General features: G+C 32.5%; 4 protein-coding genes across 4 annotated transcripts; 1 reads left to right on the top strand and 3 right to left on the bottom strand.

The window, feature by feature from the left end:
- Positions 1–542: 542 nt before the first annotated feature.
- On the bottom strand, positions 543–3,795 carry LOC140873659 (cysteine-rich receptor-like protein kinase 15). The gene is made up of 7 exons (XM_073276860.1): positions 2,798–3,795; positions 2,518–2,649; positions 2,276–2,397; positions 1,922–2,132; positions 1,584–1,821; positions 1,325–1,475; positions 543–1,178 (listed from the first exon to the last, which is right to left on the bottom strand). The coding sequence occupies exons 1-7, from the start codon at positions 3,603–3,605 to the stop codon at positions 837–839; spliced, it is 2,004 nt and encodes a 667-aa protein (XP_073132961.1). The 5' UTR covers positions 3,606–3,795; the 3' UTR covers positions 543–836.
- A 914-nt stretch (positions 3,796–4,709) lies between these two features.
- Positions 4,710–8,386, top strand: LOC140873660 (ferredoxin C 2, chloroplastic). Its single transcript, XM_073276861.1, has 7 exons — positions 4,710–4,804; positions 5,150–5,463; positions 5,550–5,613; positions 6,847–6,935; positions 7,430–7,498; positions 7,937–7,981; positions 8,113–8,386. The coding sequence occupies exons 2-7, from the start codon at positions 5,224–5,226 to the stop codon at positions 8,155–8,157; spliced, it is 552 nt and encodes a 183-aa protein (XP_073132962.1). The 5' UTR covers positions 4,710–4,804; positions 5,150–5,223; the 3' UTR covers positions 8,158–8,386.
- A 260-nt stretch (positions 8,387–8,646) lies between these two features.
- On the bottom strand, positions 8,647–10,010 carry LOC140873682 (naringenin,2-oxoglutarate 3-dioxygenase-like). The gene is made up of 3 exons (XM_073276888.1): positions 9,520–10,010; positions 9,073–9,403; positions 8,647–8,922 (listed from the first exon to the last, which is right to left on the bottom strand). Exons 1-3 carry the CDS (start codon positions 10,008–10,010, stop codon positions 8,647–8,649), a joined length of 1,098 nt encoding a protein of 365 aa, XP_073132989.1.
- A 1,810-nt stretch (positions 10,011–11,820) lies between these two features.
- LOC140873793 (oleosin 1-like) lies at positions 11,821–12,397 on the bottom strand. Its single transcript, XM_073277048.1, has one exon. The coding sequence runs from the start codon at positions 12,390–12,392 to the stop codon at positions 11,946–11,948; it is 447 nt and encodes a 148-aa protein (XP_073133149.1). The 5' UTR covers positions 12,393–12,397; the 3' UTR covers positions 11,821–11,945.
- Positions 12,398–25,989: the final 13,592 nt, after the last annotated feature.

A 25,989-nucleotide genomic window follows, 5' to 3' on the forward strand; every position in this document is an offset into this window, starting at 1 on the left:
TTTTTTTTGTAATTCTTTATGTACTCTAAGACTGAGTTTATTATATGTGGATAAATTATATCAGGACTATAAAAATAAATTTAAAGGATCGTGAAATAACTATGAATAAACAATAATATGTTTACGTTGAGTCATTAATTTTGGGATTGGAATAGTGATTGAGGACGAATTACAGTTTTACCCTCTACTTATGATAAATAATCTTATTTTTAATTTTGTATTCATGTAATTTGGATGAGATTATTGTTCAATATTATAAATTATCATTTGAATTGAGTCATTTTCACTTATCAAATTATTTGGTATAAAAATATATATTTTTTAAAAATAGATAAAATCAAAAAATTGATAGAGTGAGTTATAAAAAAAATGAGAAATTGGTAGGGAAAAAAATAATTAAAGGAGAGTATATTATGATTTATGTGGGTTTTTTTGAATAAATATTGTTCAGGAATCATATGTAATTAAAGATGATAAATGTCATGAAATTTCGTATAAGATCATATGAAATCAGTGGAATGCAACAAGAAAAGCATGTCACAATGGCACAAATGTTTTATTTTTTCAAACTGCTGCTAGATTTCATTAAAAAAACGAAGCAATGGTCATGATGCATTGATCTCTAATGTGCTGTACTGGTCATACGAAATCAGTGGAATGCAACAAGAAAATAATGTCACAATGGCACAAATCAATAATTGTTCTTACTCTATTAATTTGAAGCTCGAAACGAAAAAATAATCCCATGTGTTATCTTCAAACTCCAGCTAGCTTTCATGAAAAACATGAAGCAATGGCATGCATTGATCTCTAATGTGCTGTACTTGTGCTCAATCTCACCTCGGATAAACTCCACTAATTGAGGAACCATTTTTTAAAGTTGAGTCATGCTTTGGTAACTTGCCAGTGCTGGAGTCCGAAAAATCCATAGAAATAGCATCTGTACCATAACTACCCGAAACGAAAAAGGCAGGCTCCGAAGGCAGAGGCAGAGTTAGGGAGAAACTACTGAGCATGAGAGCCACATTAGCCATCGTTGGTCTATCCCCAGCATTTTCTTGAACACAAAGCAGACTGATATGAAAGCATCTCAATATATCGCGCATCGAATTAGAACCATCCTTCAACATAGGATCTATCATATTTGTAGCTGTTCCTTCACGCCAATGCCTCCAAGCCTGAATCAATCCAGAGACATATATCATTTCATTAGTAACTAGTACTTTCAACAAACTTAGAAGGCAAAGATTTGATACATTTATATAACTTGAATTTAGGTGCTAAAATCAACAATATCATGAGTAGGTTTCTGAATTTTACTTACAGAACTTAGCAGGTCTTCTAGGTTCTCCCCATTCCTAAAAGAGTTGTTCTTTTGTCCGGTCAAAATTTCAAAGACCAGCACTCCGAAGCTGAACACATCCGATTTAATGGAGAACTGGCCATGCATTGCATATTCCGGCGCCATATATCCACTGAAATAGCAAAGCTAAGTAGTTAGCATCAAACATTTATTTTTGCTATCCAAAAAAACAAAGAAATATATGTGAAAGATGAAATGCTTGTGATTGTAAAAGACTCACTAAGTTCCAACGATCCTGCTGGTGTTTCCTTGAGTTTCGTCTTTCTCAAATAACCGGGCCATGCCAAAATCCGCGATCTTGGGAATCATCTCTCCATCTAACAAGATATTGCTGGCTTTAAGATCACGGTGAATGATCCTTAGTCTAGAGTCTTCGTGAAGATAAAGAAGTCCCCTGGCTATACCCAAGATGATTTTGTAACGTCTATCCCAATCCAAATACGAACGTTTGGCTGAATCTGGATGCACACACCAACCCAAGCTCAGTATAAAGTTAAGAAGCTCGTGATGGAAACTACTTTCTATTTACAGAACATAATTTAACCCAAAAGTACTTACTAAATAGGAAATGATCTAGGCTTGCATTCTCAACGAACTCGTATATAAGAAGCCTCTCTGTTCCTTCAATGGAGAAGCCTAAGAGCCTAACCAGATTTCTGTGTTGAAGCCTGGCCACTAACACCACCTCGTTCTTGAATTCATTATCACCTTGGCCGAAATCTCTCGACAACCTTTTGACTGCGATTTCTTGGCCGTTTGCAAGTACTCCCTGTTAAATGACAACAAATTCAAACTAAATAATCTTCTTCGTGTTTAAGGTGTTTATATATATATATAAGAAACTAATAGACATATGTGAGCTGTTTATCGACCTAATACATAAATAACTGACAAAAACAAACTTTCTCTTACCTTATACACGCTACCAAATCCACCTTGCCCAAGCTTGTTAGCATCAGAGAAATCATCCGTTGCAGCTCGAATTTCATTAAAATCGATTTGGATGGATTCAGCAATGCTCATATCTTCAACATCTTTTCAAAATGAAAGCAAATTGCCATCAAAAGTTGAATCTTTTATGAATGAATTCTGTTTTTTTTAATCTTCCTTTTATCGAAGTAGCTTGCTGCGTTTGAATGATCATATATACTTACTCTGCAATTTTTCCCTTCGCTGATGCTTTCTACGCTGCCTCAGGAAGACTAAAACGCCTGCAACTAGAATTAAAATCGCAACAATCGGAACAACAATAGCGATGACTATTCTGGCCGTATTCTTCTTCTTTCCTGCAAGATATGAAAATCACTCGCATTCATACTTAACAAAGTGAGGATTTTAAATATTTTTGCTATCGTTTGTTTGGAAAAATTAAATCATGAATTATAAATTTCTCAATGTTTCCTTATAAAACCATGTCTCGAAACATGTACTTACCCGGTGGGGGAGACGAAGGGGATGACGGTGGTGGGGCCGCCGCGGCCGCGGCCGCGACCCGTTCCTGAAGCGTAGTTCCGTCGTAGAAGCTGGAAAGCTCGTACCGAACATTGCAACTGGGCAACAAAAGTCTCACCCCACTCGACCCTGCTGGGAATCCGTTTATATTTTTATTTGCCTCCACCAAGCAACCGTCGCAATCCGCCGCCGATAAATCCGGCGTACACTGCATCAGCCCATATACCACTTGAAAATCCGGCGCAGTCCTACTATTTCCGGCGGCCTTCAACAAAGATCCTCCAGAAACCGCAGACTTCCTCAGTTCGTCCAGTAGCTGTCTCAGATCAGCACTATATCTCTCCGGGTCCGAGAAATTATTTGTATTCCGTCCAAGAATCCTCGGAATCGTATCAACTATCCCATACATCGGCGAGTTCGAGTATCGGAGCATGCATAATTCATCCCATAACACAGCTCGTTTCTGGTTGGGACATAATTGCACGAGCTGTGAGGTGACATTAGTGACACAACTCCGGCAAATATCGAGCCGAACATCTGCTCTGCATAGAATCAAGGCGTTTACTTGATCCGGGTTTTGTCCGCTGGACGCGTTGTAGAATCCGAAGCTATCCACATTTGGGGAGAGAGAGGACAAAAGGGTGTTGAGATTAGATTCATACGCGCTGTTCTTGGTGTAATTATTATCAGGGTAGCAGACATAGTTTTGGGAGCTGACAAATCCAAGATTAATGTTTGTGACGATGAAGATCACGATGAAAACAAAAGCAGCTTTGGGACATGAATCCATTGTTTTTGTGCATGAAATTACAGAATATTTAGCATGGATTTCTGATTTTCTCTTTTAGAACTCGATAATGAATGGATTTTTTTTTTGGAGACTGATTCCTAGCTAGTATATTGAATTCGAAGAAAACATGGATACGCAAACATTTTTTAAATTTTTTTTTATGAATTGGAGCATTGATATGTATACAACTTATACCTGGTATCTCACGACTGGTTCCACGATTGATTGATGAAAAAGAAGGGAGTCAAAAGGTGTTGAGATGTTAAGAGGGTGGAATTTTCCTCTAGTTGAAATTTGAATATTTCAATAAAATGGCATAGGATGGTCAAGCTTCCATCTTTTTCCTTTTTTTTTTTTTTTTTTTTTAAACAAAAGCTTCCATCTTTTTCAAGAATTTAAAATGCTTGTTTTCTTATGTAACCATTTGTTTTTGGAACACCTGTGTGGTTATTAGGATATAAAATATTTATAGTGGAGGGAAATAGATGACAATAGGTGAGATTGACGGAAACAAGTCTTGAGATCGGTCAAATCAGCTTGAGGAATATTATAAGGGAATCAATCAAACTCTTCGATTATCATATATAAGATTACAAGTTTTTCCTAAACAAAATATATATATATATATATTCGTTAGTAAGCTGACAAATCAGGATGAAAAAATAGTTTGAGAAGGTCGTCTAAGTTGGCTATTCCAATGATAAAAACTTGATAATATTTCTTATTATATTTATAATATCGATTAATTTACACATTTACATTTTAATCAATTATTTAATACTTTCTTAAATTCAAATCCATAAAAATAATATTCAATTTCGATTATGCGATTTAGAATATTTTACACGATAAATAGAAACTATCGATATGCATAGGTTTTCTAAAAAAATATATAAATTTTGAGTGCAAAATTAGATTAATATCATAACTAATCACAATAAAATTTTAGGAGCAATTTTTTAAATTTAACTCCATCAACACCCTTATTTTTAAATTATTATTTTACAATTTTTTGTTATTGAACTAAATATTGTTTTACAAAATTATATTGGGCTTTGCCTTTCCCCGGCCTTTTTATTTTCCCATTTCCTTATTCTGCATGACGTTTTTATCCATTATCAATTATTTAATTAATTATTGTTGCTGCTATCTCTTCTGAGTTCCAAGTTGTAACCTCTCTTTCATCCTCCACAATCTGGGTACGTTCTTGCGCATACTTCTCTTCAATTGTTCTACAAATCGAATTTTGAATGAGGATTTTAGTTGGCATTTCCATTTATCTTTGCAGTTGTTGTGTTTTTTTCTCATTAATTTGGGTTTTGTTCCACGAATCCTATTCGTTTTTGCTCAACATATTAGCTGCTGCTTATTTTGTTTTCGTGGTAATGTGTCGCAATTGGGAGCGTGCTGAGTGAAAGTCTCGGTTTTTTATCCTTCGAAGCAGTTGTTGTCTGTTGTAGTGTTATGCTTTTGTTTAGTTTCCTTGATTCTTGGTTTTTTGCTGTGTATTTTGATCAAATCCTAATGGGTTTCGTTTCCTTCAGAAATACATAGCATAAACTCCGGTGAATCCAATCTAAGAGACCGTGATAGCAGAGAAAGGATCACGGAAGAACTCATGGACCTTCAAGCTCCATGTAACGCCTGCCTTTCAATTTACAGAAGACCATCGCGCCTTGCACCAGCATTAGGCCAAAAGTTCGCGGCCATGCCCTTTGATTCGCGGCGGAAAATAATATCGCAGCTTCAAAGTTCGGTTGCAGTGAATGGTAACGCTCAATCTCCCACTGTTCCGACCCACAAAGTCACTGTACACGATCGCCAACGAGGAGTTGTCCATGAATTCTTTGTCCCCGAGGTAATTAATTGACAAATGCTATATGCGCTATATATTTTTAAAACTTTGCTTGTTTGTAATTATAACTCGCATATATTGAAGTGTAGGACCAATATATACTACACACGGCAGAGTCTCAGAGTATAAGTCTACCATTTGCTTGCAGACATGGTACTATTCGATTATATTTGCTAAATTTTACACATTCCGCTCACTTTTGTAGATTGTCTTCGTTTAAGGGAAAGAAAGGGTATTCAAATGAACTGAAATGTAAAGCCTACTACCATTATCATTTTACCATTAGTGCCTATTCCTATTATTATTTGTTATTTAATTGGAATTGAATTCTACATCTGACAAAGTTAGAAAATGTGTGATCGGGACTTCCGTATGATGGCGCAATAATGCTGACTTTCTGTCTAATAGTATGCTTTTATACATCAACATGTTTTTACTTGTTTTTCGAGTAATTCAGGGTTACCATATCGTGTTTTGTTGTATATAGGTGTTTACAAAGTTTGAAATCAGCTACTAAGTTTAATACTTGTTTGTCTTTAAATTGTCTTCTTGTAGAAATATTGAAATGTACATGTTTGTGGAAAACTTTCTCACGTGTACATCATTCACCGCACAAAAAACTGTGTGAATTCGTCTTCTGCATGAGCGAATGAGTTAGCAAAATTTACTTGGGAAATAGTCCATTTAACCACCTAAAAGTATTATATAGATTGTCCACAAATAAAATATGATTCTCATGATTTTAGTTGATACTGACTTCAAGATCGATGGCCCATAGTCATATTCCAAAAACAAGAAGAAGACTTATATGGCTATTTCAGCTCCAAAGATGATGATAGCCATGGCCTTATTGTATTTTTTTGTGTTGACCATGGAGGATGGTTTGTGTTGGCTATTTTGATTTGTTCATCAGTGTAAATTCAAGTTAAATTTCATACTTGCCCTGCATCTAGTAAGTCAGATTGCTGATTGCTTACTCCAATATCATTTCTATCCTTCTTGACATGTAGGTTTGAAATTGAAATTGCATTACCATGGCTTCAGTAGGCATGGACAATTTTACACTTACTTGAGTGGAATCATCGATATAGGAATGTGTTGATTTTCAGATAGGACAGCATGAAATAAGCACATTAGTTCGTCTACAAGTGAACCTGAATTTGGAATTTGTGTCTGTTATTAAAATTCAGTGATGGAATCTGGTATACTGCAATCACTTTAATGGCTCACGAGATAAGATACATGTGTTAAAATGTGCAATTGAACTTCACTGAAATATCACGGATTTGAGCTTAACTTTTATATTGACGGCAGATAACTCTTTGATCTACATTTGGGCCTGAATTTTGGAGCAGTACTTTCACTATTTAATTCGCTATCTCATAGGTTGTTGTACCAGCTGTGCTGTTCGTGTGAAGTCTGGGCAACTCAGACAGCCTGAAGCATTAGGAATATCTGCAGAATTGAAAGATAAGGTGTGCTATCTACTTGACGAACTAATGTTGAAGTGTCTTATTTTTTCAATTTGCAAGTTTTAATTCCATATACATCCTTAATGTAAGCAATTTAACATATTTCATGAATTATGAAAGAAGATGCATGTGCATAATTTTTTACTTATGCGTTGGGATTAATGATAGTAGGGTCCATCGTAGGCTAATTGAAAATCCATCACCTTGAGTGTTTAGTTGGAGTCATCGGATAATTGAAGGATGAAGTATGACCTGGTAGATTAATGAATGATGCCTGGTAAATGGTAATTAATTAATTGTCTTCGAAAGTTCTTATTCTGTGGTCTAGTATCACACTTGTGTCTCTTTTTCCTTCTTCACCTTCCCCTCTATGGAAGCAGTTTTTTCATCATAGTTAATTAATTTTAGTTAAGTTTGTTGCTGGAGATTCCTAATCTTTACCAAGTTTGGATTTTGTGGGCCAATGCATATATGCTCATTTTCTCTGGTGTGTGTAGGGATATGCACTTCTTTGTGTGGGCTTCCCATCATCTGACCTGGAGGTTGAAACACAAGACGAGGATGAGGTAGTAAATCCTAAGAGTTTATTGCTTTGACACCTTCTGAAGTTAAGATGAAATGCAAAATCACTCTTTCGTGTCTAAAAAGTTAGGACTTCCACATTCTATTTAACTTTTCGAGCTTACATTTGGACTCACCCTTTATGGTTGTTATAAAATTGTGCATGATAGGTTATATTGAAAGAATTCGAGAGTTCGTTGTAAATTTTCCAATGATAACGGTTCTGCCTAAGTTATTGGAGGCATAAACAGAAATCGCTGTCATGTCTTTCCTTTGAGAATCGCATCTTGCTATAAATATGCTTGCATCACATTGAGCAAAAATACCTGAATCGTGTCTTGAATTTATGACATCTTCATGATTGCAGCTAAAGTTTTCGTGCGACACATTTGTTTAGCTTCATTGGAGAACGAAAGATCATAATTTTTTTTTTGCGTTTACAGGTGTACTGGCTTCAATTTGGACGATATTTTGCAAGAGGGCCTATTGTAAGTCATATTTATCAACTCGATTTAGGTCAATAGCCTTAAAACGAAAATCAGAACTAAAAAGGGTAGAGAAATAGTTATATCCAATTCACAGGATCATAATATGGTGATTTATCTTTTACTTAATGCAGGAAAGAGATGATTATGCATTAGAATTGGCCATGGCAGATGAGTAAGCCTAGCACTGCCCACAATCACCAATTTGTAACATGTAACAGGTAGTTTTATACCATATGGTTTTTGTTTTATTTGTTTTTGTATCCTTGATATTACTCGGTAAGAAATACTTCCCAAATTTTTGTGGCAAACAAAATGGACCTTGCTTAGATGCGCCATGATGCCGACCTTGTGATGTGGGTCATGCCCAGGACCTTCCTAGTTGTTTAGGGAGTATTTCTTAATAAACATCACTGATGCACAAAATCAATCAAAGAACTATCTTTACTGCAAAATGAAAAAAATTGAACCTGGAAAAAAAAACCCAAAAATTCGCATCTTGATGAATGCAACACGATTCAAATTGATAATACAATTCATGATACGACATCAAACTCTATGTTGGAATCATACCATTCTTGCGTTCGACTGTTTCAACTTTCAATACTTGTTCTCTTATTTCAGTACAATCAACATTCCGTTCTTGGACATAATTAAACTTAATTTCTTCATTCTTTCCAATTTCTCAACGATAGATCGATAAGATATCTGTCGAGGGCAGTTTTGCCCACAACTCTCTTTTGCTTCAAGATCTCCATCTTGAATTCTCCCCATGTAAAGCATGCATACTTCCTTGGGTTAGGCTCTGGGTCCAAAAGCTGAGGAGGGCTCTCTATTTTCGTCGCGTTTGTGGGGCTCATGAAATAGGCCATCGAGAGACGATTCCTTTCCTTATTTAGAACTGCTCTATGAACAACACTCCGTAGCCTTCCATTGCTCCATGCCTTAAATTATGCACATGTTGCAATTAAAGGTTAAGGCATTGTTAGCATATTCGATCTATGGTCTTTCAAGGGGCTTATTTCATGTCATGCATAAGGTGAAAAAAAAAAGTCGATTTGCAAGTGAAGAGATGGGATATATAATATATATACCTCAAGAGTGTCACCGATATTTATGACAAATGAGTTTGCAAGGGGACGTACTCCGACCCATCTATCGTCGTCGTCTCTATGGACTTGAAGACCGCCGACTTGATCTTGAAGCAATATGGTGAGGGTGTGCGGATCCGAATGGCTACCAAGTCCTAAACATTTCTCAGGAAGAGGGCAAGGCGGATACCGGTTGATTCTGATCATCATGTTCGTGTCTTCTGTCATACTTCTTGTGAAGAAATCGTCGACTAGGCCGAGGCCGTGAGCTAGCATTTCTAAAACTGTAATTCCCAGTTCTTCCACTGCTTTCATGTACTTAATCAGGGCATTGCTGCAGAGATTTTCGAAGAATTACATCTGATTCTCACGTATCTAAAACATGGTCAAATTGAACTTGGTACGTAATTAAGTACAGTACAATGTCAGATCGCGTACAGATAAATGTACCTTAATCCTCGACGCTTGCTGTAATCAAAGACCTTTTGAGAAAATTCTTCGACATGCTGTGAGGATCGAAGCAACTGTAGTATTTCCACCCAAGGCAAATTTTGTCCATAATCAAGATTAGATGCAGAATAACCCAATGGCAAGTTTCCAGTTCTAGCACCCTTCAACTTCTGTTGCATCGGAAGATCAAAGAACTCGTTTACGCGATCGATTATATCTTGTATAATTTCTTGTGAAACCCCATGATCAACTAATTTAAAGAAACCCCATTTCTGTGCAGCAGCCACCATGTCTTGGCACATGCTGTCGTACCTTTCATCTGTCTCAGAGCTTCCACATAAACTAATGATGGGAATATCATCTCCATCGACAAAATCGTCGTGCTTCACCGAAGGCCATTCATCCTCGCACCAAACGAAGTCTTTTACGCATAGTTTGTGGTCATCATGGGAGAGCGATTCGACATGTTCTTGTTCAAGCTGTGGTTCCATTTTGCCAAAAAGACAAAGTTCCTTCGGAAATTTGAGCTTATGTGTCCTGATTGATCATATTCTTTAATTGAAATCACCCTAGTTTATGATTTGGTTCCCTCGTGCGTTACTAACGAGGTCTCTGCCGAAGTTTGTTATTTAGGTAGTGTTTGCAACCTCTGAAAATAAGTGATTATGGAGATTTTCTTAGATTTTCTTAACAAAAAAAATCTCCATAATCACTTATTTTCAGAGGTTGCAAACACTACCTTAATCTAGGATTGGAAGTTTAATTTAATTATTAGCATAATCGCACACGCGTTGCGTGTATAAAATCATACAATATATTTAATATTGTATGTTATATATAAATATTATTTTTTAAATATTATTTAAATTTATTTTTAACATTTATAAAATAATATAAAAATAAATTTAAATTTTTTTTATCAATTTATCTAATCTACAATGTTTAGTTGAAAAAAATATGAAAATTTGAAATATAAAAAAACAAATAAAAATAAAATTATAATATTTATATTATATAAAGGCAATTTCGACAATTTAAAAGCTAGTATCAGAACGTTAAATGTGTGGACATTTGCGATGACGGTTTTTACAAGAAGCATTTTGAATTTTATATGCAATAATCCTGCACGGATCTAGTGCTTGGATTGGCATTTGTTTTTTCATCTAAACACATTGGCCAAAATCATGGGCGCCGGCTGAATTTCCTAATGCTCGAATTGTTGGTCGGATATTAATGGAATCTTTAATATTAACTCAACCATGTAACATTATCATTAGTATTTTCACAGCACTACGCACGTACATACATGTAAAACATCGAACCATAAAAATTACTGTTATTCAAAACTAAAAACCACCAGAATTAATAATTATGGGAAAAAAAAAACTAAAAAAGTACCAAAATCCTACACTAAATTACGGTTCAACCCTTCGATAATCGATTATGATAAAAGCCCTCACGAGTGTACAAGCCACTGCTCAGTAGTGATGGGAAAGTTTCAAGGATATAATTTTCAACTTTTCATTATCTTTCGGGGAAAGTCGGACTATACGTTGGATTATATATACATAAAAATTGATTTAAAACAGAGAGAACCGTACAAATGCACTCGTTGAAGCTGCTAGGCCAGGGTTCGCTATCGCGACTGCGAGCTGTCGTTCCAATTCGATTGATATTTTAATGAAACTATCGTTCCAATTCCATTGATATTTTAATGAGATTGCGGTTATGATCGCGGAATATTTTAATAATAAAAATATAAATAATTATATAATTTAAAATATTTTTAATTAAAAAAAATTAAAAAAATTACATAAAACATTCAGCAATGGCTGCAAAATGCGTGAAATCACCGTTTGATATTTTAAAGACGCGACGTCCGATATTTTAAAAAAAAACTTCGTTATATTAATCAACCGTTTTCACCCGAAATTTTATCGCTTCGAAACACCGTTTTCACCCGAAACTTTATCGCTCCAAAACGGCCTTCCACCCGTTCCGCGAACATTTTTGCGAACCATGTGCTAGGCAGTCAAAAAAACAAAGTTCCGACTTTGTTGTGTTAATTAGATAGATGCCACTTTAGATTTAAATCCAGCGCCTATTGGGCTCAGGTAATTAAGCCAAGATTAAGGGAAATGTTTATAAGAAGAGAAATGCATACTTGAGTTACGAAAAGGTCACAATTATATATATCCCTAGCTAGGAAATTATTATTATCATTCAAAATGGTGGTGAAACAAAAGCAACATGACTACCAAACAATGAACATAAAAACAAACCAATCCATAAAGCGCGCAATGTATTGTGGGTCAGAAACAAGAAATTAACACACTACTTGAGAAACACACAGCGCTAGCTAGCTAGCTAGCATTCTCTTTATTATCGATCAAAGAGTACTTTTGCACGTTTACTTAAAATTCCAATCAAGTACTTCCGGCCTGCTGCTGCTGGCCAGCCCTCACAGCATGCTCCGCCCTGTCCTTAACATCGTACGCCGCGTGCGATATCTTCTCACGGGCACGGTCCAGCTGATCCGCCCCGACGGGGTGTTTCCCGGTGGCGTATTTGTACATCCAGTAGAACAAGAAGCTGGCGGTGGCGCCGAATCCACCCGATGTCACGAACCCTGCCAGTATCAAGAAAACGGTTATGGTAGCCGGGACAAGAACCGGGCTAAATATCACCAGAAGCGGAGTCGCCAACACCAGGGCTATCACCGTCGCCGCCAGGGTCAGGCCGGAGAGGACCATCAGAGAACCGCCCAGAGTCACGGCGGTCGTCGTTTTCGCCACCTGGCGGGAAAGCTGCTGCTGGTGCGGCTGCTGGTACCTCTGTTGGATGTCGAACCGGCCGGGCTGGTTCTGAGCCATCGATCTTCGAGTTTTTTTTTTTTTTTTGGGTAAATCGGAGAGTTTTTGCCTGTGTTCGATCTGGGTTTTGTGTGTGTATATATAGATATGCAGAAATGAATTTATCGATGCGAAGATTTGCATGAGCGTGTCGGAAGGAAGTGTGACGTGTTTAGTGCATGGGCGAATGCAGTCTTTTCATGACACGAAGCATTGTGCATTTGACAAGTATATTTGCCATGCATTTATCCCTTTTAAATAAATTAAATCAACTCAAATGGGCTGTACTGTAATAAAAGGGAATAAAAAGGCATAGAATGGGCTGGGAGAGCCCAAAATTTATTGGGACTGTTTGTATATATCGGTGGTAATGTATGGCCCGGGCCTGATTTTTCAACTTGCAAACAAAATCAATCCTATATATGATTTGAGAGAAGACGTGGTAATAAAACTATCCCCGACATTAAATCGTGATAAAATTGTCAATGGGGAATCTCTTCACCTTATTAAAACAAATCGAAATATGTTACATGTACTGTCGAAATATTATTCGTACGTGAATAGTAATACATATCATGGCCGGGACAAATTAAATATAGGCATTGCATGATCTCCCGACCAAAGAGCGAGGATGACAGGTCACCACAACTTATATATCTCCATTATGGCCACATCAATTACACATATATAAATTGATCTAATAGTATCATAAAGATTTGAAAAGGCCCTAAAATGCCTGGTGACTGCAATTATTATATTCTTATCCACTATTATTGAAAATAAAATGCTCTCAAAATCGCAAAATATAACTCATTATATTCTACTTCATTTTCAAAGACATTAATTTCGTGGAAACACCAAAAACAAACCCAGAAGAAGCCCGCCAGGCCGCCACAACCCAAAAACATTGTTATATATATATAATAATAATTATTATTAATTAAAATGATGAAATTAAGATTACGTGTATATCACGTGTATATTTTGTGTGAAGGTGAATGTGCAACACAGCTGGGTGACCAAACATCTCAAGTCAATTTGATTTTTAAAAAAAATAATATGTGGCGACGACTTTTGGAATTTTCGTTTAAATCAATCCACGTTATGTTATGTGTGGACCTCGATCAAATAGCTAGTAATGTTGCTAATTACGATTGCAATCTCAAATATCATAATCTTTTACAAAGGATTCATGTTTAGTTTTTGTCCATATATCATATATTCAAGCTAATCATATCGTAAACAAAATTATTATATTTTATTTTTTCGTTAACATCAATTTTCCCGATGAAAAATCCGACATTTATTTCAAATCAAATATAAAAACCGCAACCTGGGTCGATATATATGGGACGTTTAACACATTCTATGATCAATATTCCGTTAATTAATGTTAGTTTGGGTCGGGATATATATATAATTTAGTTGAATTGCCGCACCTTATTCTCCACTCGTAATATAATTGGGCACGAAACAACTTGCCATTTTAGTGTGCATCGCCTGTTGATACATTAAAAAAAAATTAATAAACACGTGCAAGCAATAAGAACATACAAAAATATCGAATTTATTTATTTAAAAGGCCAAATTATTTATGCACTAGTTGTGCTCTAGCATTAATTTATCCACCACTCATTAATAACTCAATGGATGTGTGCGCACTAATTAAAACGAATATTTATGTACACTCCAGCTAATGACAGTGAAATTATCATTAATATTTGAAACTCGCCCATAGAGAGGTTCAATTTTTTTTTTTTAATTTGGATTATTCGGCGGTTAAGTACGCTGTCTTGTGAAAGTCGACAGATATATATGTATATATGCTGAAGTACATACTAATTAAGTTGTCGCACTTTTGTTTGGTTCGAAGAATATTAGGTATAGATTTTAGTAAAACTTTAACATCAGAAGACTTTTGGTTTATAGAATTCAGTTGCGCTTCGGTTTCATACGCTGCTTGAAGTCAAAATACAAGACAACATGAAGGTAGGTAAATGAGTAACAAAGAAAATGAAAGAATCTATTTCTAATTAATGTATTTTGGATGTACTCAGTAAATGATACAACTCATATATAATATACTACGGACAAAAGCATTTGTTCTATTTGTGGTTCTAAGGAAGTGTTCGGTATTCTAAGCTTTTAGCTGCATGAAAGTGTGTTTTGAGTACTTGTGAATGTTAAGGTAGTCTATTTGAAAGAATTTTTAGAAAACACTTCTCAACTTTTCTTTCACAAAATTTTAAAATTTTATGAAATTTTATGAAATTTTATAATTAAAAAAAAAAACTGCTAAATATTTCCTAAAAGTTCTCCCCAACACTACCTAAATTATGTTTTAGCTTCTACAACTTCTACCTAAAAGCGAGCAAAAATTTGATGCATTTTTTAGTTTCTGTCTTTTTGTTTGATGTATAAAAATATAAGTTGATATTTATACCCTTAATAAATTTATCATATTGTGTACGCTTTAATTTTTTAAAAAAATATTTTTTAATTTTATATTGTTATTACAAGCATTTATTAAAAATATATATATTGCATTTTCATAAAAATTATTGTACATATCTTGTATATTTGTACAAATTTTGTTATTTTTATATTTTTATTAATCTTATATATATTTTCAAGTATTCATTAATAACAAATAAAATATGTTTGATACAAAATTCATAATATAATAATAATATATAAACTCATTTTTTATAATGTATTGAGTATCAAAAATTAAATAATTAATAAAGATATTTTGTAATTAAAATAAAAATTAAGTTTGGAAGCAATTATTCTCCAAAACACTCCCTAAAACGTGTTGCACTTTGTTTAGATAAGTCTGGTTTGCACGGATTATTTAAAATTACAAACCAAACATTAATTATGTTAAATCACGAACAAGCATTCCATTGATCCATTGATCCTCTCACAAAACAAATTCAACAATAAAATGTTTTACTAGGGAAAAAAAAGGATAAATCCTCGAGTATGGTTTTAAAAGTAAATCCTCGAACTTTACGCATGTGGTATATTATATTAATTATGGGATTTTAATTTCAATTTCAAATGATTACATTATGTTTGGATGTTTAATATAGCCACAACGTTCACTAATTATATATTTTCCTTTGTTTAAAAGGTAACTTTACTAGACAATGGCCGAAGATATATATAATGATTAATTGATGATAATTAAATAAAAAGAAGAATAGTTGGTATCACTTGGTATAGATGCAAAATTAAAAAAGAGACGCACTTTCGGGCCGTAACTTTCAATACTTGAAATTTCCAAAGTCTCCTTGCGTAACTTTTATGTTAAAAATGTTGTCACCAAAACTCATACATTATTATTTTATGGACAGTGCTAAATGGCCAGAATCTGGCCAGTTAGAATGGAGTTTTTGGTAATTTTGAGTCTCATTATTAAGGATATCCATGTAACATCATATTTTATGAGACAATTATAACTTTTTTACCTATTATTATATTTAAATTTGAAATTTATCTCTCACCACATTAATTGATTGCATTTCAAAAAAAGTAGTTGAAAAGACATCAAATCATCTCCTACACTTTGTCCTACAAATTTAAATTTAATAAATTAATATTTTATATTAAATATTATTCAAAATAACCATTAATATTTTTTCACTTCTTGTTTTTATTATATATCCAAGAGTATCTAGTATTTATGAAATATTGATATATAATATAAATAGTTGATTTAAATAAATTTATTTTATTTAAAAAATATAACACTATAAATATATATGTTTTTTAAAATATATTTGTACGTGCAAATATTCATAATTTTCATTAAAAAAAAGATAAATGCATATTGATTAAAATTTAAGGTAGTAAATTTTTTAGCTAAATTAGTTCGAATTCAGCTTGAGAAAATATTATAAAAAAATAACTTATTATAAGAAATATTTAATTAAGGATATTAATATTTCTATTTTTAAATATAATTTTTTTAAAAAAAAAAACCTTTTTTCATCAAATCTCAGCATTTGAGCAAGTATTAAAATATCATATTAAATTATAACAAAAAACAAAACACTATATGTATTTTATTTTCTTCGCTTTAGAAAAAAAACAATAAAATATTTCTATTTGACGCAAAAAAAAAAAAAAAAAAACAAGTGCATTGTTATTACCATTTGTTGTTATTAAAGCATGTAATTTCATCCATTCATTTTGCTCTTACATGTAACTCGATTAACCATGTTTTATCAATTTATTTTTGAAATAATTCACACGTATATAATGTTAGGTGATATTAAATAGATCACTAATATCAGTTATTTAATTAATCACGGGTATACATTAATTCGAGATAATTTATACAACTTGTATACTTATAATATTACTAGTACAGATAACGTGTGGTATACGTTGATATCAGTTACTAATGCATGTTAACATAAATCAATATTTAATATGATGTTATTTTATTTTGTTTTGTTTTTTTCAAAATTTCAAATATAATTTACTGCCATCAATTGCTGATATACATTGAAAAATCGATTTATTGAGATTATTGTTTATCAGTTAATTAAATGAGTTAGAAAAAACTTGTATTACTTGTTGGTTGAGAAAAATTGGATTAGATTGATCAAACAAAGGGGCAAAAATGTACTTATTAAACTATTTAAGATGTATATGAAATAATGATTGATAAATAATATCATGTCTATTAGTTTTGATTAATTAAATTAGAGATAAAGTTATAAATAATGTTTTCAGAACCGGACCGGACCAACCGGCTCGACCGGAAACCGTTCGCCGGACCGGTCCGAAACTTCACCAAAAATTGGAAAATCGGTCCAACCGATCAAAACCGGTTAAGAACAAATTGGACCGGTCAATAACCGGAAAACCGGTTCAACCTACCGGTTGAATCGTTTTTTCGATTTTTTTTAATTATAACTTTTTTATTTTTATAAATTTAAATTTAATATTGTATATATATATACATGATTTTTTTGGAATTTATACTTCATTACAAAAATTATTTTAATAATTATTGGTTTTTAAAAAAAATAATAATTTTTTATTTAAATAATTTAGAACTATAATTGATATATTATATATTTACATATTTATTTAGCTTTCAAACTATGAAAAATATATATATATTTGTCTACTTATATATATTTTGTAGTTTGTAAAACTCAAAATATATTATTTATTATATTATATTGTATAAACGGTTTTTCGGTTCGATCGTCTGGTTAAAACGGTCTAACTGGTTGGACCGTTTTTTTTAGGTAGACCGGTTTGATTACCGTTTCAGTTATGAAAACATTGGTTATAAATATCGATTTTACTTTTTTATTAATTATAATTAATAAATATTAATAAAGCAACTATAGTAATATAATAAAGATATTATATGGATAAATAATAGTAAGTAAATAGATTGAATTTGATTAATGTTGGATTATTAAAGCAATATGACTCAATATCGTCAAGTAAACAAGGTTTTAAAAAGTATTTAAGTTGTTCAGAGTTTACTAACTATAATATTTAAATTTTTCAGAGTTTACTAGCTATAATAATTTTATTAAAAAAATATTTAAGTTGTTCAGAGTTTACTAGCTATAATACTTTTATCGTTGTTATATTTGCTATTTTTAGAGATCTCTAAACTATTAAATTATGAAACCAAAGTTAAAAACGAAATTGTTAGTTGAATTTATTGATTTGTTAACAATAGTATTATTTCTACAATAACATATTATTAATCTCAATAATTTTATTATATGATTAAATAACAAAATCATAATTAAAATACATTATGCAATTTATTCTTTTTATCAGAATTATAAAATTAAATAAAAAAATGTCTTTGAACTGCTAAATAATATGCAATATGACCGTCGCCAAAAGTTGCAGCTAATATCACGTGGCATTACTTATATTATCTTATAACAGTACATGCGGTGAGTGCTAGGGGATTCTGACAAATGACATGTAACATTTGTAACACCCGGTATTTTAAATACGTAAATTCACATGCATAATTAGGGAATTTAATTATTTAAATTGTTGATTTATGGGTTAAATAATTATGTGAATTATTTGTGCATGACTTAATTTAATTTTAAGCATTTAACCCATAATTAGTGATTTTTATGATTTTTAGTATTTTAATTATTTTATCGCGTTGACGGGACCGTGGACGGACGAGATGAAAACTTTCTATCCAATTTATTTCATGAGCCTTTTAAGAGACCAAAAATATTATTTTGAGTTTTATTTCCTCAAAATTTTTAGTATTTAATTTTATATAATTTTAGGAGTCCATTTTTATCCAAATTTAGCCATTTTAATGACTTAATTATTTTTAAAATTCCCTTAAATTGTAATTTCGGGATTTTAAATTGAGTTATCAGATTTTAACTTTTATTTGAAAGTTTAAGTTGTATATTTTTATATTTAAAACCTTTTATCTATATTTAATTAACCTATATTTTAATTAAAACAAAAACAAAACCTAATCTACCCAAACCCCACACCCAAAGCCATCAGCCGCCCACCCCTACTGCTCATCATCTTCCTCAACCGAGCAGCCCCAAGGAAGAACACCATAGCCACGTTTTTGAAGGTCCAAAGCAAGTCGTCGTCGTCCCGTCGTCCCGGAATCGTCCCACGCGCCTTTAACTCTTCAAACTCCGGTGCAAGGCATGTTTCTTTCTCTTTTTTGCACTATATCAGTATCTATTATGTGTGTGTTGAGTGTGCATCGAAAACTTGCAAGACTTTTCAGAAAATCGATTTGGATTGTTGGTTGCGTTTTGTTCTTTGATTTGATCTAAGCATGCACACATTTTTTTCAACCATGGTGCATCCAGCTGCTGGTCAAGGCTCCCTAGGTTGTGTGTGGGTGGACTGGGCTCGAGTGACTCGAGGGGTTCGAGCCAAACGAGCCCAGGTAGGTGCTGGAGGCAGATCGGCCCCTTAGTTGACAGTTTAGGGTTCAATGGAAGGGCTGAGCGGGCGGCCATGCAGGGCTGGTAGGGGGCTGGTGGGTGCATAGGTTAGGACCGGCAGGACCCTGGGAAGGTCCTACCGGCGGTGGTCCGGCCAGGCGTGGCCGGGCTGGGGCGGCAGCAGCCCTGAAAGGGCTGCTGCGCGCAGAAGGGTGCAGCCGAGAGAGAGAGGGGTTCGGGTTAGGGTTTGCGGGGTGGATCCGGGTCGAGTTGTGGGGCTGGGTCGGGTCTGGTTAGTAGTGGGTCAAGTCGGGTTGGTTCGGGTCCGGGTAAAGTTAGTCGGGCTCGGGTATTTTAATTTTTAAGTTTTAAGTTTAATTAAAGGTTTAATGGGCCTAATTAAATCTTAAAATTTTATTGGGCTTCATTTAATTATTTTGGGTTGAATTTAATTATTTGGGCTTATTTAAATTAATTAAGTGACCCCATCAATTTTTATGGGCTTTAGGGCCCATGAAAGTTATTGGGCCAGTCTTTGGGCTTTTGGGTCCATTGGGCCAGAATTGTGTTATTGGGCTTTAATTAATTTTAATTGGGCTTAAAATAATTTTATTGGGCTTAAGCATGTTAATGGGCCAGTTTCAGTGTTAATGGGCCAGATTTAAGTAAATGGGCTTGAGTGTTAGGGCCAGCAGTCCAGTGCAATCCATGAGAAATTGCATGTGTCCTGATTATATATTTAATTATTTTTATGCATTGAAGTTATTTTAATATGTATATGTTAGTATGAAATTAAATTAAATATATATGAAGCACACACATTTTATTTAAGTACATGTATTCATGAAATAATTTTTATGCATGATTTAATGTTTAAGGTTGAGCAAAAGAAAATATTTTATGTTGGAAGTTGAAGTAGTGTGACAATTTAAGGGGGATTCGTCCCCATATGTGAACTATTGAAGGGCAGTTTACTGCCAATTTAAGAGGTGATTCGTCACCGCCACGTACGTTGGTTTCCACGCTGATCAGTATTTGATGTATGATTTAAGGTTACACTATGGATACAACCATGCGATGTTAGAAAATAATTTGCTCAACAATGTTTATGTATTATGTATGATTATGATATTTAAGTTAATTTAAGTTATGTTATGTCGTGATGTTATTTTAAGCATGCTCATTCATGTATATGTTATGTATTAGTATTAAAGTGGTTTAAAATATTTTAAATCCTTGTTATGTTAGCATGTTAGGCTTCTAGGCTCACTACACTGGTATGGTGCAGGTGAGTACGTAGAGGATGTAGTACCCACCGGAGGCGAGGACGTATGAGCAGACTGGCAGTGATCCCCGTGACCGTGATAGATGTCTGAGTCACATTGCATGTTTTGAATACTTCAGCATGTTATACATTTTAATTATTTTCAGTGGTTGTGGTTTGAAATATGTTATTTAAATATTTTCAGTGCATGCAAACTTTAATCATTTTATCTATGCAGTATTTTAATTCAATATTTGACTCAGATATTTATTTTATTAAAGAATGCATTTTTTATTTGAGTTATTTATTTATTTATTTATTTTTAAATCTTTTTATTCTGTGCATATATGTATGGGCATATATGTACATATTTTATTTAGTAAGTATAAAAAAAAAAAAAAATTCCGCATATTTATTTATTAATTATAGAGTTAGGGTCGTTTCAACATTACTTATCCATTTGTCTTAATCTTAAAATATTATCTGATTTTTTAAGTCTAGCCGAATGTAAATATGTTATAGTTAAAAATAAATATCAGCTTTAACTTTGAGTTTTATTAACTTATGAATTCAATTTGATATTTTTTAATTTATCATAACATTCCTTAGTCATTAATATATTATAATAATTTTTAATATATGAACTTGAAAATTTGTTATAAAATTTTTAATATATATAATTTATAATGGTAAGTTACCAAAAATTATGTTTTTTTACTATATAATTAATGTTTTAATTATTTATAATAAATTAATAAATAATATCTTTGCTAGTTCTATAATTTGTGTGAATAAGTATGTATAAAAAAAGTGAATAATAATATATAAGAAAAACAAATAAAGAAGAGAAAATAAAAAAACCAAATGTGTTACAAGAACATTTTTCTTTAAAAACCGAAAATGATGAGTAAATAAAGGAAAAAAATTTAAAGTCTCAAGGAGTTGAAAAAAAACAAAAACAATAAATAATAATAAAAAAAATGACACGTGTCATTTGATGAGAGATGATTAAGCTCTCAATAATTAGGGTTCGCTAGATTCTAGCTATTCAGATTTATCCTTATTTTATTTTATTTGATATTGATGCGAACATCATACAATGGATTCCCGGGTGGTGGGTAAGAACCCGGGTGATGAAGTAGTGACTTGTTCCCCTGAAGATGAAGTCTACACACCAGAAAACAAAGAAAACTCGTAAGTGGGGCGTCGAAAGTCCTCCGGCGTCGCCACTCCGATGTTTAAGTCAGACCAAGATGTATGAAGTGGGCTTAGAAATTTAAGGAAATTGAGTGCACGTAAAATGTAAGACGTGAGAACGTATTTATGAAGATAAATCAACATACCTCAACCAGGCCTGGGGACCTGGTATTTATAAGAAACTCTCGGGGAAGAGTAATGATTGAATGGTATGGGTCTCCTGACAACATTAAATGTGAAGCGATTGATTCTGTGATTCCTGAGCGGTGCCCATGCTTATTCACTATTCTCTGATGCTCCCAGATGATGCCCATACTGTGGGACTCGTGACATGGTCAGGCCAAGGACCGGGAGGCCAGGGTGCTCGAGAGGCCCGGGTCCTCGGGAAAGGGAGGAACTCTCGTCCGAGAAGGGTTCTCTGCTTGGAAAGAGTTCTCAGGCCGGGAAGACCTTACTGGCCTAGGAAGACCTCCTACCTGGGCTCTCGATAACCACTCGGGTTTGATGATAATCCGGGATATTTCATCGCAGTATCAGATCCCATTCTTTGAACTAATATCTATTTGACTTGAAATTACATCAAAACGAGTCAAAAATTCAAAAGAAAAAGAATATGAATTTTGCTGGGGAAACTTTATATTGGAATTTGCCCAATCTATTTAGTACTGACGTACATAGAGAATTCAAAGACAATCTACTTATCAAGCTTTGGAAAAGTTGGGTATCAACGATGGCTAATGCATGAAGTATTTGAAGTTTGAATAGTACTAATTTAAAAAAATTCTTTGGATATAATTATATTTCATAAAAAAAATGTAACATCTTTTTTTCCAAATCCTACCTGGTAACGATACGTCCAATAAGTTGATAGATAACGCAAACTCCGCCGGTCTAAATTCAAAAGGTTTAGGTCAAATCAAAATTATATTGGTGGATTGCAAGTTTGAAACTATGCGATTTGTAATTAATATCAAATCAGCGGTCAGCCTAATTCCCTTTTGGTTGCAGAAGGCAAAATGTTAGAAACATGTTTGATCACAAAATTTGTTTTTTTTTAAAAAAAATATATATATAATTTTTTTTATTTTAGGGAGTGTTTGCAATCACTAAAAAAAGTTATTGTTAGCTTTTGGCTTAAAAAAAATTATTTTTGTGTGTTTCGTAAACCTAGATTATGTGTTAGCTTATGCTTAACTTAATTAAAATTCAAAAGTTAGTCATGTAGTGATTAATTGATTATGATTCTCCAAAAGTGATTTTAATAAGAAGGTTGCTAAAGTCACTCTAATAACTTATTTATCAAACACTACCCAACTTTGATTTTTAGATTTTCACATTTGTTTCCAAACACTACCAACTTTTGATTTTTCTTAACTTTTTATTTAGGAAGTGTTTGCAATAGATTGTGATTTTGTAGAAGTGATTAATTTATAGATTATAAAAAAGTTAAGAAAAATCAAAAGTTGGTAGTGTTTGGAAACAAATGTGAAAATCTAAAAATCAAATTAATCACTTCTACAAAAGCACAATTTATTGCAAACACGCCCTTAATTTTATGCTTCTACTTCTATTTAAAAAAATACAAGCAAAACTATTATTAAGGCATCATTTGGTTTGAGTGATAGAATAAGTAATACAAATATAAGTAATATAATGTTAATTAAAAATAAATAAGAAATAATAGTTAATACATTATTTGATTTGATGAATGACTTATTATAATTTATTTGATTTAATTGATGTAAAATTAATAATTAATAAATGGATAAATAATATGACGAAAATAACGCGAGATTGAATGAGATAAGTTATACATAGATTAATAATACATCAAACCAAATAATGCCTAAATATTTATCCAAATGTAAAAATCGACTTAACAATGTTGAGAGTAATGTTTTATATTTTATGCATTTTCTCCATTTTTATTGATAAATACAATTCTCTAAATAATTTAACACCGAAATATATTAAGGGAGTGTTTGCAATAAATCGTGCTTTTGTAGAAGTGATTAATTTACAGATTATAAAAATGTTAAGAAAAATCAAAAGTTAGTAGTGTTTGGAAACAAATGCGAAAATTTAAAAATCAAAGTTTGGTACTGTTTGATAAATAAGTGATTAGAGTGATTTTAACAATGACCTTCTTATTAGAATCACTTTTGGAGAATCATAATCACCACATGACTATATTTTGGATTTTAATTAAGTTAAGCATAAGCTAGCACATAATATAGGTTTAAGAAACACACAAAAATGATTTTTTAAGTCAAAAGCTAACAATCACTTTTTTTTAGTGATTACAAACACTCCCTAAAATGCTTCCCAGATCATGACTTCAAATCGGAAGACCAAAAGGCATAATTGTTTTAGTTTGAAAACGTCGAAGCCATAATTGAAATTTATAGAATTCAAAATTTACATTTTTTTTAAAAAAAAATATTAGTTTTTTAGTATCATTATCGAATCTTAACCTTTAGACTACCAACACGAGATTTAATTTTTATTTCATATTAATTAATGGATAATACATGTTCCCTTTGTTTCTATTTAGCAAAATATTAATATAATCGTATGACAAGTGAGTACATATTATATTTAACTTGCTTAACTATTAGCAAACTATTTTAAGTAAACCAAATATTTTCCATAATAATCAGTCGTAGCATCCAATTAACTGATTGTGTATGCACATATATCTTTAACTTTTAATCAGTCAGGTCTTGGCTTATTCGATATATATATGGTCAAACTTTATGAATAATTTTTTTTTTATCATATCATAACATCTTGGTTGACAAGTACAGAAATTATACTGGCCTTTTGAAAAAAATTATTATTATTATATAAAAACATTATTAGGTGGAGTTATTGTCATTGAATGTAAGTAAATGCAAAATACAGCGTTATAAATGACCATTTCTCCTCCAACTTTTAGTATTGGCCATTGTGGTTATTATTGATGCCTACATAATACGCTGACGGTGGTGTTATTAATTGACTGAAGCCAAGCCTCGAACACATTTGAGACTTTGAGTTAGAAAAAAACAATTGTTATAATTGAAACTCGAATTTATATTATATGATTATATATTATGTGCTATGTTCGGAATGATACTAATTAGCCAAGATTTTATCTTGATGCGGATGAAGAAAATCCAAGTGCAGATTAAGATTCTGTGTGTTGTGGGTGTTAGAAAATTTTGAAGATGACTCGAGAAGTAAGAAAACTCGAGAAAAAAGTTTACTTTTCGCGAAAAAATATTTCAGGCGCCACCCCCACCCCTTTTTTTTTTTTTTTCCTCCCATTAATTTCTATGTGATTAATTTCAATTCACTAATATATATTTGGTCGATAGAGTTTAATATATTTGGTCGATAGAGTTTAACTCGATTGATTCAAGAATTTGAAAAAATATATAAATATATATATATTTAAGCGACTTTGTTATGTTGTCCGATTACGTGGAAACATCGTCCAAATGTGAAATGCCTGGATAACGAAATCAGATGTCTTGAATTGAAACAAAAACACATGTCCCCCTCCCCCTCTGTTCTCGGGGCATTTTAGTCAAATAGACCGAGTAAGCCGATTAATTGGACAAGAAACCAACTTGAGGAATTTTCCCAGAAACACCCTTGTACCCAAAAGAAGCAAAAAATATCATTTTCACGGGGTAAAAAGATTCAGAGTAAAATTAAGCTTAATTTTTGAACAAAACCTTGTTAAGTTTAATCTTTTGGCAAATTTGTATTTTATAATAAATCTAAGAAGAATTCTTAAACGATCATGCATGTGTTTCTCGTTTAGAAACAACGACGAAAATTTACATGTGACTTACCAAATCAAATCTTAAAAAGTTTATCAATCCCTCATATATTAATCAATTGGCACAAATGTAAATTTTATTTTAAAACGAAAAATTGACTTTGTTTGAACTATATTAAGATTTAAGATGACATTTTTTTTATAAAAAAAACCTTAAGAATCACGCTCTCTTTTGTAGGTAACGTACCTAAATTACAATAAATTTTACGCACAATAAATTTAAATTAATATAAAGAATATTAAATATCAACCTGGTGACTCGAAATATGTGCTAAAAACTTATAATATATATTTTTGTATTATTATAATAGAGATCACTTAAGTAACTAACTTTTAATTAATTAGTAAAGTTTAAGATGAAATTAGTCAATTACAATTATATCTTAACTTAAT

This window comes from Henckelia pumila, unplaced genomic scaffold (genome assembly GCF_033568475.1).
Source record: "Henckelia pumila isolate YLH828 unplaced genomic scaffold, ASM3356847v2 CTG_80:::fragment_1, whole genome shotgun sequence".
NCBI lineage: Eukaryota > Viridiplantae > Streptophyta > Magnoliopsida > Lamiales > Gesneriaceae > Henckelia > Henckelia pumila.